The sequence below is a fragment of the Erythrolamprus reginae genome, chromosome Z, assembly GCF_031021105.1.
Source record: "Erythrolamprus reginae isolate rEryReg1 chromosome Z, rEryReg1.hap1, whole genome shotgun sequence".
Classification (NCBI taxonomy): domain Eukaryota; kingdom Metazoa; phylum Chordata; class Lepidosauria; order Squamata; family Dipsadidae; genus Erythrolamprus; species Erythrolamprus reginae.
In genome coordinates, this window is record NC_091963.1 from 43188299 (window position 1) to 43203873 (window position 15575).

General features: G+C 37.3%; 1 protein-coding gene across 4 annotated transcripts in view; it reads left to right on the forward strand.

The window, feature by feature from the left end:
* The window catches only part of DNAH11 (dynein axonemal heavy chain 11), a 213708-nt gene that overhangs the window by 152020 nt on the left and 46113 nt on the right, over positions 1-15575 (forward strand). For all 4 annotated transcript variants that reach the window (XM_070727462.1, XM_070727463.1, XM_070727464.1 and 1 more), the window contains 4 exons: positions 5209-5343; positions 10670-10843; positions 11298-11533; positions 13182-13304. In XM_070727462.1, the coding sequence (XP_070583563.1) occupies positions 5209-5343; positions 10670-10843; positions 11298-11533; positions 13182-13304 (668 nt within the window). The remainder of the gene's footprint in view (positions 1-5208; positions 5344-10669; positions 10844-11297; positions 11534-13181; positions 13305-15575) is intronic.

The window sequence follows — 15575 nt, forward strand, 5'->3', positions numbered from 1 at the left end:
ATTTCTATGCTGCCCAATCTCATGGGATTCAAGGTGGCTTACAACAATATAAATACGATACAATAATAAAATAAGTCAAATATAAATGTAAAACAATAAAACCTCATATAAAACCCTCAAAACAATTCTATCAAGCAACATGCATACCTATTAAACAAAACTGAGTCATGACAGATGTTAACATTATCCTTATATCGCAGCTGTGGTCTCTCTCTGGGGTGCTTTCCCTGCACTAGTGCATCACACAGGAGATCTTTCGGAATCTGCCATCGTCCATTCTCACAACATACCCAATCTAGCGAAGACGTCCCTATTTCAACAGTGTATACATGCTATAAATTGCAGGACATTTCAGGACTGTGCTATTTGGAACTTTGTCATGCCAAGGATATTCAGAGATGCCATGGTAGTTGTTACTGTCAACCTGGTAACTTTTGTTCTTATATAGTATGAACATACAGTGTTCCCTCGATTTTTGCGGGTTCAAACTTCGCAAAAAGTCTATACCACAGTTTTTCAAAAATATTAATTAAAAAATTCTTCGCGGGTTTTTTCTCTATACCACGGTTTTTCCTGCCCGATGACGTCATATGTCATCACCAAACTTTCGTCCGCTTTTAATAAATATTTTTAAATAAACTTTAATAAATAAACATGGTGAGTAATAATCTAAATGGTTGCTAAGGGAATGGAAAATTGTAATTTAGGGGTTTAAAGTGTTAACGGAAGGCTTGTGATACTGTTCATAGCCAAAAGTAGTGTATTTAGTTCCGCATCTCTACTTCGTGGAAATTCGACTTTCGCGGGCGGTCTTGGAACACATGCCCCGTGAAAAGTGAGGGAACCCTGTATTGGCATCCTTCATGTCCTGCAGTACTCCACCTTCCCACCAACAGAGATAGAAGATTGCATGCAATTTTGTAGAGATGATCTCCTTGCAACACTTCAAAACTTCGGCAGGGGTATTATCTTTTCCAGGTGTCTTGCCTGAGGTGAGGGAGACCAGAGCTGCATTTAGTTCCTCTAAGGTTGGCTCACTGTCAAACTTCTCCAAGACAGGCAGGCACTTAATGCCATTCAAAGCCTCATCAGTTATCACATTTTTTCTAGAACATAACTCAGAGAAGTGCTGCGCTCAGCATGCCATCTGCACATTCAGTCCTGGATAACCTCACCTATAAAAGATTTCTTCTGTGTTGGTCCTAAGGCTTGCTTGATGCCGTTATACATCCCCTTGATATTATCTATGTCAGTTGCTATCTGGATCCAAGAGCAAAGCTGCAACCAATAATCATTTGTACCTCTCCTGGTGGCCTGTTGGACTTTGCTATGAGCAGCTCACAGAATCTGTAGATTGCACACACTGGAGCAGACTTTATATGCAATCAGTGCTCTCCTTGATGGCTGGTGTCATCTCCTTTGAGTGGGCTTCAAACCATCTGCTGTCTTTCTGATTTTCTTAACAACTACTGAGAGGGCGGTGTTATAGACAGCATTCTTGAAATATTTCCATCTTTTGGGTGCATTTGTTTCAGTAGAGCCTGGGAACATTTCCTCTAATACATGTGCAAATTCCTCCATTTTGACATAGTTACAGGTCTTGCTGGTGTTGATTTATGGTCTTCTTTCCTTCTTCAAGTGATGTAATCTCTTTGTTTGCAGTTGTATTCTGCTGCACACCAAGGAATGATCTGTATTGAAGTCAGACCCTGATAGCTACATGTGATTGTAATACTGGGAGGATTAGAATGCCTGGTCAGTATCAAGTCAGTACTCCAAATGTGGTCTCACCAGCGCTCTATATAAGGGGATCACAATCTCCCTCTTCCTGCTTGTTATACCTCTAGCTATGCAGCCAAGCATCCTACTTGCCTTTCCTACCGCCCGAATGTATTACTAACACATAAACCACAGTAGCAGCAAAACTCCGGCAGGCGTTGGCCATTTTCATTCATCTTCCCAATGCCAAACTGACCTAAACAGGTAGGCCAAGAATTATAATTGGCTCTGACTCTGGCATTAAAACCTCCAAGGATAAACACTGATTCTTTCTCAGGGACTTTCTTGACAGTGGTGACCAGATTATCATATTCTACTGATAAAGTTGGTTCATATGTGCTAATAAGAGTGACTGGTCCTGCTAACAAGTGGAGACATAAGGACAGAATCCTCTCACTCCCTAGGGCAGGTGGAGTGATGAAACCTAGTACGGTGCTTTTGACTGCAAAGCCCACCCCGTATTCCTTAGTCTCGTTTCATTATTTTCCTTGCCAGAAGAATGAGAAGTTTCTCTCCTTAATAGATCCTGAGTCCCAAAGCCTTGTCTCTTGAAGGGCAATGATGTCCATTTGCAGTCTTCTCAGCTAGATATCAATAACAGCAGTCTTGCATACGTCATCTATTTCTTGCAGATCGTCACAGAAAACGGGAGTCATTGTCTGAACATTCCAAGTGCCCAACTTTAGGGCCAAAGTTTTCTTACGGTTATTGCACAATGCAAAGTTATCAGTCTGCTTGTCATTATGCCAATGAAGCATATTGTCCTTTCAAAAGCAGCCCTTTTGCCACACTCTATGCCAATCAAGCAAAGACTTATAACCAGTGACTGTTGTTTTCCTTGTATGCAAAGCTGGAATGTCCTCTCCAGAGCATGAGGCATGAGGTTAATAAAGAGAATAGACTGTTTAACCAATCAACAGATCTCCTCTCTCCACTTTCCTGAAATTATCCAATACAATGGCACAGCCAATACGATTGGTTCCAGCTGCATCGAAGGAGTTACCAGAACACGGCTGTACGTAGTCACAAACTGCTTCTGGGACTCCGGCTCCAGATTTTGCATCAAGGTTTACTCCTGAAGCCTTTTCCAATAATGGATATAGCCACAAGGCAGTGGGGGTTTGGAATCAGAGTTTCCCTTCTTCTAGAATATTGTTTTGCTGCTTTATCTGCCGTTGGGATATAGAGCCTTCTTCTGCCTTCGAAACCGTTAACTGTCTTTTCCTGTAAGGACTTTACGAGGTATTACCAGCCAAGCCATTTGGACCAAGGTTTTTTAACCTCCTCCAACATGGTGGTGTAATGACAACTTATCCTTCCGCTATACCTCTTCTACTATAGAGATTCATGTGGTAATTTTTCAATAACTGAGATTATTATTATTATTATTTATTAGATTTGTATGCCGCCCCTCTCCGAAGACTTGGAGCAGCTATAGGAGATGTCTATCCCTTAAGGCAGTGATGGCGAACCTATGGCATGGATGCCACAGGTGACACGTGGAGCCATAGCTGCTGGCACACAAACTGTTGCCCTAGCTCAGATCCAACATGCATGTGTATGCCAGTCAGCTGATTTTTGGCTTGCACAGAGGCTCTGGGAGGGAATTTTTGGCTTCCAGAGAACCTCCAGGGCGTTTTTACACACCTGTGGCTCCAAGGAAGCCTTTGGAGCCCAGGGAGGGCAAAACACGAACCTACTGAGACCACCAGAAGTTGGGAAACAGGCTGTTTCCAACCTCCAGAGGGCTTATGTGGAGTGGGGGGAGCAGTTTTCACCCTCCTTGGGCATTGAATTATGGGTGGTGGTAGTCACCCATGTGCGATATTGCATGCCCACGTTCTTTTGTCACCCAAGGAAAAAAAGGTTCACCATCACTGCCTTAAGGGATCAGGAATAGGGGGAGATGGGAGCAGTCTAACTGCCTATTGATGGCAGAAGTTAGGATAAGGAATGGGCAGCAAGCTAACTGCCTGTTGATGGCTGAAGGTAGGATAAGGAATGGAGGAAGCAATTAAAAAGGATAGGATTACACAATGTTCAACATTGTTGCTGTCCAATTAAAAATTGTCAGAGGAGCTGGTGGAATTTTACTATGCAAAGTAACTCATCATTACAATCAATATCATAAACAAATCTGAACCAGATACTTAGTTACCCAGAAGAATTTCAGTCACATTTGTGCATCTAGCTTGCAAGGCCTTATAGCAGTTTAACTTTTTCCCAGTATTATAATACTGCCTTATTTTCCTCTAATTCAGTGGTTCTCAACCTGGGGGTCAGGACCCCTTTGGGGGTCGAATGACCATTTCATGGGGGTCGCCTGAGACCCTGGGAAAAGACAAATTTCTCCTGATATTAGGAACTAAAGCTTCTATTATGGCATCTTGGAACATATTTTTACAATCCAACCAATCAAGAATTTACAGTGGGGGCGTCTCTCTGACCTTCCTGCCAATCAGCTCAAAGCTCTGTTGGGAGAATTGGTGCTAAACTTATGGTTGGGGATCACCACAACACGAGGAACTGCATTAAGGGGTCGCGGTCTTAGAAAAGTTGAGAACCACTGCTCTAATTGTTTTCTGAACTATTATTTAATAATTTCTTTCTCCAGAACCTTTTTGAGATTCTGACATTGGCTAAGTCTCTAACTATGTTACTTATAATAGGGCAAAATGCAACTAATACCTGACTCAGATGGAATGGTTTGAAAAAAATAAATACTTTCCAATCATTTTACATATTGGAATGTAAAAAGTCTGTATATTTTATAAACAGATTCTTTCTTTGCAAAATATTTGGAGTCTTAAATAAATGGCTTGAAAATCCTTGATGAATTGGGTTTTTTTTAAATCCTGTGAGTGAAAAATTCAGTGTAATACAAAATTTTTGTAACACAACTTCGTCTCTTAGACTAATCTCTTCTAGGAAGTGACCTTAATTTTCCACATATATTCTCTTTGCTGAATGTGCCATAAAGCCAATAGAGAAGAGTCAATTATTCCATTCTACTTGAGGCCTGCAGTAGGCTATTTTATGGTATTTCTAATAATCAAGTTAATGCTGATGGCTTAGCTATTTATGGGTATATAAAGTATATAGTTGCTTTGAAGTGATGGCAAAACTGTGGAATTACATTCCAAATTCCATTAATAACTTTTAAAAAAAATTATGTTTTGGGCAAACAATAAGTTGTATAAAATTATCCATAAATATTTTCTCTCGTTGGTTGAACTTTATGAATTTAAAGAATGAAAGAATGAGATTATGATGATAGGTCAGAAAGTGAGCAAGGAGAAGAAACAAGGGACCTATAAAAAACCTTCAGATATTTGATGGCAGTTGTGATGTGCAGTACTGGTGAATTTACAAGTTATTGTATATGAAAATATGAAATAAACCACAATTAATCCATTCCCAATTTTAAAGGAACTGGACCACAATCTGTGCAAGCTCACATCATCATTTGAAAAAGCAACAGCGGAAAAAGTCAGATGCCAAGAAGAAGTTAGCCACACCAACAAGACTATAGACCTAGCCAACAGGCTTGTTAAAGGACTTCAGGCAAGTCAATGTTTCATTAATTCTCTAATACATATGTGTATATGAATTGGGATCCACTTTGCTTAATCATGCTTATCTGTTTAGCTTCTAGAGTAGGGGGTATCAAACTTGTGACGACTTCCTATTGACAGTTTCCTATGAATTTCTAAGCATTTTGAAATGGCTTAGTGATAACATCCACAGGTTGTCATTTTATGTTCTTTATTTGTCTAAGAGATAAAATTATTCTCCACACAGTCAGGTTACAAACATGTGTCAAAACCAGTCTTCAAACCTCTGATGTATCTGCAGAAGAAAACCTTATTCAATGTTAATCTTTTAATCTAATCAGTTTCATTACTTTTAATGCTAGAGGTTTGGAAACCTAGCAATCATCAGCTGTAGTTATTTTGGAGTGGCCATTGGTGCTACAATTTGCAGAGTAACATGCCACCAATGCTGGAAAATTCTGTTGTACAAGACTGAACAATGTTCTTTAGGACCAAGTCTTACCCAATGTTTGACTACTTTTACTCTCAACAGCAATCAGTGCAGCCTGAAATACAGAAGAGCAAATAATTCCCACGGCCTTGATTTCCCATTTCACATGTACAGTGATACCTTGTCTTACAAACTTAATTGGTTCTGGGATGAGGTTCTTAAGGTGAAAAGTTTGTAAGATGAAACAATGTTTCCCATAGGAATCAATGGAAAAGCGATTAATGTGTGCAAGCCCAAAATTCACCCCTTTTGCCAGCCGAAGCACCCGTTTTTGTGCTGCTGGGATTCCCCTGAGGTTCCCCTCCAGAGGAAACCCCACCTCTGGACTTCCGTGTTTTTGTGATGCTGCAGGGAAATCCCAGCAGAGCAAAAACGAGTGCTTCGCTGGCAATTGATGTCCAGAGGTGGGGTTTCCCAGTGAAGGGAGCATCAGTGAAATTGCAGCATCGCAAAAACACCAAAGTCCTCGAAACCCCACTTCCGGACCTCTGTATTTTTGTGATGCTGCGATTTCACTGAGGCTCCCCTCGCTGGAAAACCCCACCTCCGGACTTCCGTTGTCAGCGAAGTGCCCGTTTTTGCCCTGCTGGGATTCCCCTGCAGCATCACAAAAACACGGAAGTCCAGAGGTGGTGTTTCCCATAGAGGGGAGCCTCAGGGGAATCCCAGCAGCGCAAAAACAGGTGCTTCGCTGGCAATGGGAGTCCGGAGGTGGTGCATCCCAGTGGCGGCGGTGGGTTTGTAAGATGAAAATAGTTTGTAAGAAGAGGCAAAAAAATCTTAAACCCCAGATTTGTATCTCGAAAAGTTTGTATGACAAGGCGTTTGTAAGATGAGGTATCACTGTACTGTATATCTTTCTATAGAAGATCAGAAGTCTTTTCTATGTCACAAATTACTTAATCATATTTACAATAACTTTTTTGCTATGCAAAAGTTTGGGGTTAGATATTCATCACAGTAAAGCATATGTGGGTGATTCCAAATTTTCAATTCATTTATAATTAACTATGTTTATCTGCTTACCAAAACAGTTTTTCAATTAGCTATAATGCTTGGAAGTTCCAATCTCCATTCTGCTTGCTTACATTAAAAAGATACAAAAAACCACCCATGACTTAAAAGGAAAATTATATTTATTTCTCAATAGACGGCCCTGAATTAATTGGTAGTGGACGCTGTCCTGATGAAACAAAATATATTCACAACATTCTGTGTAATATTTAATACAAATAGGTCAGTCGACTTTGCATCACATTTTTTTTAATATAGGCTGAATTTAAACTCTTACTTATTTACCAGATCTCTATTTAGACCTCAACACTTTCTGACAGCATAGTCAGTCTCCTGGTAATAAACACTGAGGCTAAATGAGGCTCAGTTCAAAACTATTCACATAGAATATACTTAATCTTTGGATTTGCATAAAAGCTATTAATTTTCTACTAAGAACAGAGTGAATATCTAACAAAAACGTTGATATGATATTTGGTGTTTTAATTACTTCTGTAGTAGAAATTGTAGAAATGCTATATCAAATAGATGATTATTTAATACCAAATTTCTATGCAAAAGACACACAATGTATATTAAATAAACACAAATCTATTCAAAAAAGTTTCTTTTTTGTATCTAATACATATTCACAATAACATCATGAAACTGAAAAGTGGTTTGTGGTTTGGCGTGACAATTGGCCCATGTATATCGCAGGATTTCAGTCAGTGGTTATCATTTATTATATATTAATTCAGAGATAACGAATAGTAATGCTGCATGCAATAATACAATACTGGTGAAGGATGGGTGTGTAATTGATATAGCTTTTGTTTACAGTGGAAAGAAAGTTATCTTTACAAAAGCTCTATGTTTTTTGGTACAAAATTAGTTAACATTGGAAAACATACAAGGAGTTGAAACAAACTTAGCTAGAAAATCAGGCTGGACTTAAATTAAAAATAGCACTATGTCTGTGATGACCTGTTAATTAAAAATCATATTCTCTAGATAATATATTTAAATTACTAAACTGTAGAATTTATCATTAGCATGTAGCCTCTGCTTAAAAGGTTCTGTTGTGATTCAGCCTGAGGCTCCTCAGGGACCGGCTGCGTCTCTGCTGGATCCAGGCCTGGAGGAGGAGGACAGTGAACAGGAGGGGGAGGACCAGGCAGACGGGGGAGAGGAAAGTCAGGAAGAGGATGAGGGGGAGCAGCCTGAGAGCCCCGGGGGGGGGGGGCTCTCCCCAGCCAGTAGCCTGTCCTCATTGAATGAGGAAGCACAGGCTATAATTGACATGAGACAGCGATGTGCAGCTCAGAGATGGGACCAATTAGAAAGGTATTGGCATCACTGAATTGGCAACAGCTGGGTTTGGGTGTGGTTCTCCTCAGCAGGGTTTAAAAGGCAGGCATGCCCTTTCAGCCATGTGGAGCGTTATCAACTGGAAGTTCTGTGACCCTGCTTTGCTTCTCGGCGTCTCTGATCTTGGCTTGTGGCCTAGAAGACTGGAAGACTTGGGGGAGGCATATGTTTGTTATCTCCAGCGTTGTTTTTGACAGCAAGAATCCTGTTTTACTTCATGGCCTTCGTGAAACATCTTTGAAGTTTCAGAGTGTTCCTGTTTGTAAGGACATTTTCTGTTACCTGTGTTTGCTTTGAATTCTATAAACTGCCTTTGATTTTTACCAGTGTGTCTGGATTCTCTTTTTGGGTTGGTGTTTGCTGGAGGGACCCAGACAGAACAGGTTCTAGCCAAATAAAAGCTAATTTCATGCTTTTCATCAGGTCCTGCAATGTTCTAAGGCATCTTACAGGCTACTTTTTTTGAGCCTTACTTATTTATTTAAGCTGATAAAAATATTTATTACGCAATAATGGGATATGTTTTCTCCTGTGGAGTACTGTTCAGTAAGCAAAGGAAAGAGGAAATTAATTGAGAGCACCAACTCCCTTCCTTGGAGATATTTTTTTTTTACTTAAACAGGAGATAGTTAACTTCTAACAAGCATCAAGACTGATGATTTTGTCTATATAGAATTGACCTGGAAGCTCAACCATTCAGCCTAATAAATCAGGCAATTTATATTTAATCATTAACTAACTCCCGAGCTGAACAGCTGTTCAAAATTAGAAATGGGTCACCCCGGCCAGGATGATATTACAGGCAATCTATAATGCATTATAATAAAATTATAGTGATTTTTAACTGTCTGGAAATTTATTACACTGCATGTTCCAACTCTTAAACTCTTGTTAGCCAATGTCACTTGTGATTTATGATAGTGGAATAGAACTGTAAAATTACTGAAGATTTTAATAGACAATCATTCTATATTTAGTAAATCTTCAAATTTCAAAGCTAGTTTGGGAATGAGGTGGGGAGCATTTTATTGTTTATGTATTACCAGCCAATGACAACCAGGGGAGAAATGGATAAATCAAAAGTTCCTTGCAAATTAATGAGTTTGTTTTTTTATTTGGTTCAGTTGATGGTTTAAGGAAGAAACTGTTGTATTCTAAAGAGAGTAAAAATGCTTCAAAATTAAATAACATACATTTCAAAAAATAATCTATCTGTTTTTTAATTTTTGGTTATACCTAATACACAACAGTTGTACTTAGATGCTGAATTTTAGTAATTTCTTCAGAAAAATATTGAATAAATAGTTGCTATGTCATTCAATTGAACACTATTATCAATTTCTGCATTCCAATTCCCAATCATTGGTGGTCTTGAAGATACCACTTTTAGCCTACTTGTCTCACAATACAAAAACAAAATTTAAAAATTGTAATCATGCTTTCCCTTTTTTATTATATCCCCACCCCCACCCAAGAAGCTTAAGGCATGGATGTTGAAGACGTTTTAGCATGTTGTACTATTCACTGTAAAGTAGGCTGAGAATTAGATACATAGAATTCTCAAATGAGGGGACTATTGGCTCCAGGTTCGAGGTACATAAGTGTACTGGTGTGCCTTTCGTCCCGTCCAATTGTCTTTCCTTTCTCTCACTTATCATATATATTTTCTTTCTTTCATATATCCTCTCCTCTAAGTTCACTTTACCCTTATATATATTACTACATATCTATTTTTCTTCCTATGTATTTGTGTATTGGACAAATGAATGGATGAATAAATAAATAAATAAATAAATAAATAAATAAATAAATAAATAAATAAATAAATAAATAAATAAAAATTGACTAGGATTATGATCCTGTTTCTTTCTGATCCATCATACGTACTACAACTTCATATTGGTAACTTTAGGATAGATTAATTATTTTATAAAATATATCAAGTGTTAACAAAGCAATGTAGTAATATTTGAGCAGATAGATGTAATTAAGATAAACTTTTATTGTTTTATATTGTTCTATTGTTTATTTCTTGTTATACTATGTGATTATTCATAGCAAGACTTTTTCTCTCTAATGTCAACATTTATCACCATTGAAATGCCTGTATACTGTCCACTATTGTTCAGAAATCAGACTTTCTCATCCTTAAAGCACCATAAGTATCTAGTAATAATAAAACATAGAATAATAGAACAATTGGCATTCCTCACCTGGAACCTGTCTCAGGAGAAGAAAAAAACTATCTTTTTATTGGAGCCAATAGTCCTTTCATTTGAGAATGCTATATATATAATTCTCATATTAAATTTTTTTACCTGAAATCTTTGTATTCTTGCTTCTTTGATTATGGATTATTGTACAAGCTTGACATTATAGAAAAATATGTTTACTTGGGTGCGAGGGGGGGATGTATGAGATATACACCTCATTTATATATTCCTACATAGAAGGTGACCCTCTCCTATTGCTTGTCTTTTAGTCTGAAAATATTCGTTGGAGTCACTCAATTAAGTCCTTTGAAGAACAAGAAATAACTGCATGTGGTGATGTTTTGTTAACAGCTGCTTTTGTTTCTTATGTTGGTCCCTTTACTAAACTTTATCGTGAAGAGCTAGTAGAACATATGTGGCTTCCCTTTTTGAAATTGCAAAAAGTGAGTCCTTCCAATTTTTCTTCTTCCGTATCTTGCAGGCATGTTTTTAATGATAATATATACAAATAATATATGGATATATTACTACCCAGCTGTTTTGTTTCATGTTTTCTTGTGGCCTTAGTAAACATTATGCAACAGAGTGTGAAAAATTTGAGAAATAAACAGCAAGATCTTTAAAGAAAAATAGCAGATGGGAGAGCTTGTTATTGATCAGCAGTTCAATCTGTGCAGAAAGCTCAGGAAAAAAGTTCTAAAACTTGAAATAGATTCCATATTAATAAACTTACTCATAAATTAGGACTGAAACTTCCTATTGCAGATTGCAGAATTCTGTGTCTTGTGTCTAATTCTCATATTAAAATTTTTAACTGAAATCTTTGTATTCTTGCTTCCTTGATTATGGATTATTGTATAAGGTTGACATTGTAGAAAAATATTTTTTTTATTCAAGATTCCTATTCCAATAAGTACGGAGTTAGATCTGGTTGCCATGTTGACTGATGACGCAATGATAGCAACGTGGAATAATGAAGGATTACCCAGTGATAAGATGTCAATAGAAAATGCTGCTATTCTAACAAACTGTGAACGCTGGCCACTTCTCATAGATCCTCAACTACAAGCAATTAAATGGATAAAGAATAAATATGGAACTGATCTTAAAATTATGACTGTAGGAGAGAAGGGGTAAGTACAGATTGTATAACAGAATGACATATTTCCTGCCCACCCAAAGTTATGTAGTACATGTAAAACAAAGTACATGTTGGGTGGGTGTTTCAGAAGAGATTAATCTGAACTTAACAAATATGCCACTATTTTAATTATTTTCCAATGTGTTGTTTGTTATATTATACTGTTGTAGAGGATATCTAACTTGAGCATGATTTTGGAAGAATTTTCTTGTTTTGTTTTCTGAGTTGGAAGTAAAATATGGTCCAGTTCTTATTCCAAGTTGAAGAAAGATGCCGGAGAAATTAATTGGAGGCAGGGTACAGTTGGAATGGAGGTCTCTGTAGCCAGAAACAACAGTGACAACAGTATATTTCTGGGGTGGCTGACAAATTGGGGTTGAGAATAGATGGGCTTTTATACAATTTGGAGAAGGGGGAGCTTTGTTACTGAGATATCTATTCTTGTGTAAGACTACATACATCCTTTAATATTTTAATGGTTTTTGCCAATTCCTGTGGGGTTAGATAGGAGTCACAATTGGCTCTACAGGCAAAATGGGAAATGCAAATCCTAAATGTTTTGTTTATTTGAGATAATCTTGTGAATAGAGTGGCCTGGCTTTATGACTGGATATGAAATATTAATTCATAAAGCCTAGCCCAGTATTGGCGAACCTTTTTAGTGCTGAAATGGGGGCACGTGCGCACACGGGAGAATGCCGGAAACCGGAAGAGGATCTTCCCAGTGTGCACTGGAAACCGGAAAAGCTGAGCTTCTGGTTTCTGGCATGCACATGTGCTCTGGTCACCTCGTTTTCCAGTTTCTGCATGGTCGCATGTAGATCAGCTGTCTGGTATGCATGAGTGCCTGAGAAAATCTTCTGATTTTCAGCACTCCCACCTGCATGAAGATCAGTTGAAACCAGAAGAGCAACAGGCAACGACTGGCATGCCTGGAGAGATGGCTCTATGTGCCACTTCTGGTACATGTGCCATAGGTTCGACATCAGGAGCCTAGCCTCTTCAGGCTTGAGGCTGTTCTCTTACAGCAGAAACACTGAGGCTGCTTTCTGCTTTTGTAAAGGAAATTCTTCTCCTTTAGAGGAAATATTATATTCTGCCTCTTTTAATATTCCTTAGATTATTTTATTCTATGGGCTGGCTGGCTTCCTACATCTATTTTCAACAACTCAATAAGATTTTTCTAAATTTTCTATAAGCATTTTATTCTTCTTAACTTTGTAGTTATTGAAAATGCCCCAGGTATGTTATTGAAAATGCCCCAGGCATGTTTCATATAAAATTTTATTATCTGATTTCAATGTTATATTACGTTTGAGGGGGGAAATATAGAAAAATTAATTTGGCTTCCTAACAAACATGACAGGTGAGACCATGGGAAATGAAAGAATTGTGCAATTAATTTCACTTGCATTGATAATGGACATATAGAGTGGTAAATTTATCTATTATTGAGTAACAAATTGCTCAATTTATTTCCTCTTGAATCACTCAAGATATCTGGTGAGAAGGAGATTAGCAATGCTTGAATTTTTGCTAGTGCTGTTTTTAGGAGTCCTATGGAGAGAATAAATAATTGTGTTCTGTTATGCTTTTCATAGATTGTTTTGAACAAATTCTTTTTTATTATTTTATTTAAGATTTTTGAAAACTATTGAAAGAACTTTGGCTTGTGGTGATGTTGTGCTGATTGAAAACTTGGATGAGAAAATAGACCCTGTACTTGATCCTTTGCTTGGAAGAAACACCATTAAAAGGGGAAAGTAAGTACATTTTGAAGAACAGAAAAGTACAGTGGTAAATGTGATTGTTTTAAGAACAATGTTATTTTCTTCTCATTCCATTAGTTTTTCATTGTAGTTTAAGGTGTCATTATAAGATATTTATATTAAAGAAAGTATATGGTTAAATGAAAACATTAAAAAAATATAGGAATAGTTGAAGAAGAGGAGGCAATTGTGCTATGAAAGAAGTGAGAAATTAGGGTGTTATATATAAGGCATAAGTGGTCAGTTTATGGCCCCAGGCCATAAGGCTGTCTCTGTCTGGCCTGTATGAGTTCAACTGGAAATTAGAAATCAAATATAAATAAGGGTACACCATACATGTAATGTCAATGTATGCTTTATTTTTTAAGATGACTGCAATTTTTTTCTATTTATTTATTTATTATTATTATTATTATTATTATTATTATTATTATTATTATTAATTTATTGGATTTGTATGCCGCCTCTCTCCGCATATGTGTGTATGTGCCTATGAACCTTCATAGTAATGTATTGGAGAATAGATATTTAGAAGAGTTGCTGAGCACTCAAAAATGTCAGTTCACATTAAAAATAGAAAGATTGATACCAAATGTAGAGTATTTCAAGACATGGACTTAATATGTTTTTACTTTACTGAAGTCAGAGGTAAAGTCATATATTTAGTTTGCGGAATATAGATTGTCATGTATTTAGATTGCCACTATGTGAAATGGTACAGAGCACTGATGCTTGTTAGATAAGCTGCAAAACCAACAAGAACATTTTACCAAGCTTCACACATTTAGGAATAGGGCAGTCCAAACAAGTTATGTGATATCTCACAAAATTGAAAAAAAAAACAATAAGCCATTTTTAATGGAGAATTTATCAAAGAGAGTTTGGTGGACTCTGCTGTGTTAATATGTTTTAAGAAAAAAAGTGGCATTTGAGACAAGCTGTAACCAAGAAAGATTGAGGACATGAAAGGAAATCTGGAACTTCAACTGCAAAACAAACACATAATTTTTACTTTTTTTCCTTGGCTTTGGATGAGAGCTGCAATGTCTGTGTCACAACAGTTACTCATCTTTGTATGTGGGATAATGAAGGACTTTAAAGATTATGGAGGAATCTCAAATGCCATCAATGAAAGTGATGATAACAGGAAGTGATTTGTTCATAGACATAAATGCATACTTGGGACTAAAATGGGACAAGCTGGCAGCATTTACTACAGATGATGGTCCCAATTTGATCAGGAAAATGTCAGACTTTTGACGCAGATGTAAAATAAAATGACTGAAATGAACCCGGAATAGAAATTGGTGTTTTTGTATTGTACTGTACATCAAGAGATGTTGTATAAGTCAGTGCTAAAAGTTAACCAGGTTATTGATGTTGTAATTAAAATATTTAACTTTATTGGGGCAACAACATAGAATCACAGACAATTTGTTGCACTTCTGGAGGAGCATGAGACTGGTTCAGCTTGGGGAAAAAAGCTTAAAAGATTATGAGACGTAAGAGTAGAGATTCAAACGTTCTGTGAGAAGAAAGGAGATGTTATCCCAGAGCTCTTAGATGAAGAATTGATGACAGATTTTGGATTTGCAGTTGATGTGACGGCACTAAAGAATGAACTAAATGCCAAATTGCAATGCAATAATCTTTTTGTACATGAAAAGTACAACTTGTGAAGGCTTTCATAAGAAGTTTCTTTCAAATCAAATGGAGAACAGCATTCTCATCCATTTACCAGCATTAAAGGAAGCCATACCATAATGGATCAGTTCTGCATATACTTATCCCTGTTAGGTGCATAGCATGGTGAGTTTTCAAGGTGATTTGAAGATTTCAAAACAGTTGAGAATGAAATGGACATGATTTTGGTTCTCCCTTTACCTGCAGTGTGAATAATACACCCATTGATATTCAACTAGAACTTAATCATTTGCAGATTGGCAAAGTACTTTAAGTCAGTATCACTGCTGGATTTTTACTCTACTCTAACAAGGAGAACTTTCTACACATGAAGCATGCTCAGATGTTATTTCTCCTTGGATCTTACATACTTACATATGTGAACAAACATTGCTATGGACGCCGAATGATACATGGACACATGAGCTGGGTAAAAGGGTCACTTTATTAAGACATAAACATAAAGACCTGCAAAGGTCGCTAGATGGGGTGGAAAACCCTATGAATAACATACTTGGGCAACTAAATGGGCATAACTCCTTGCCTGGGCAGTTCGAGGCTATCCAAAGCCTACGTCCAGCC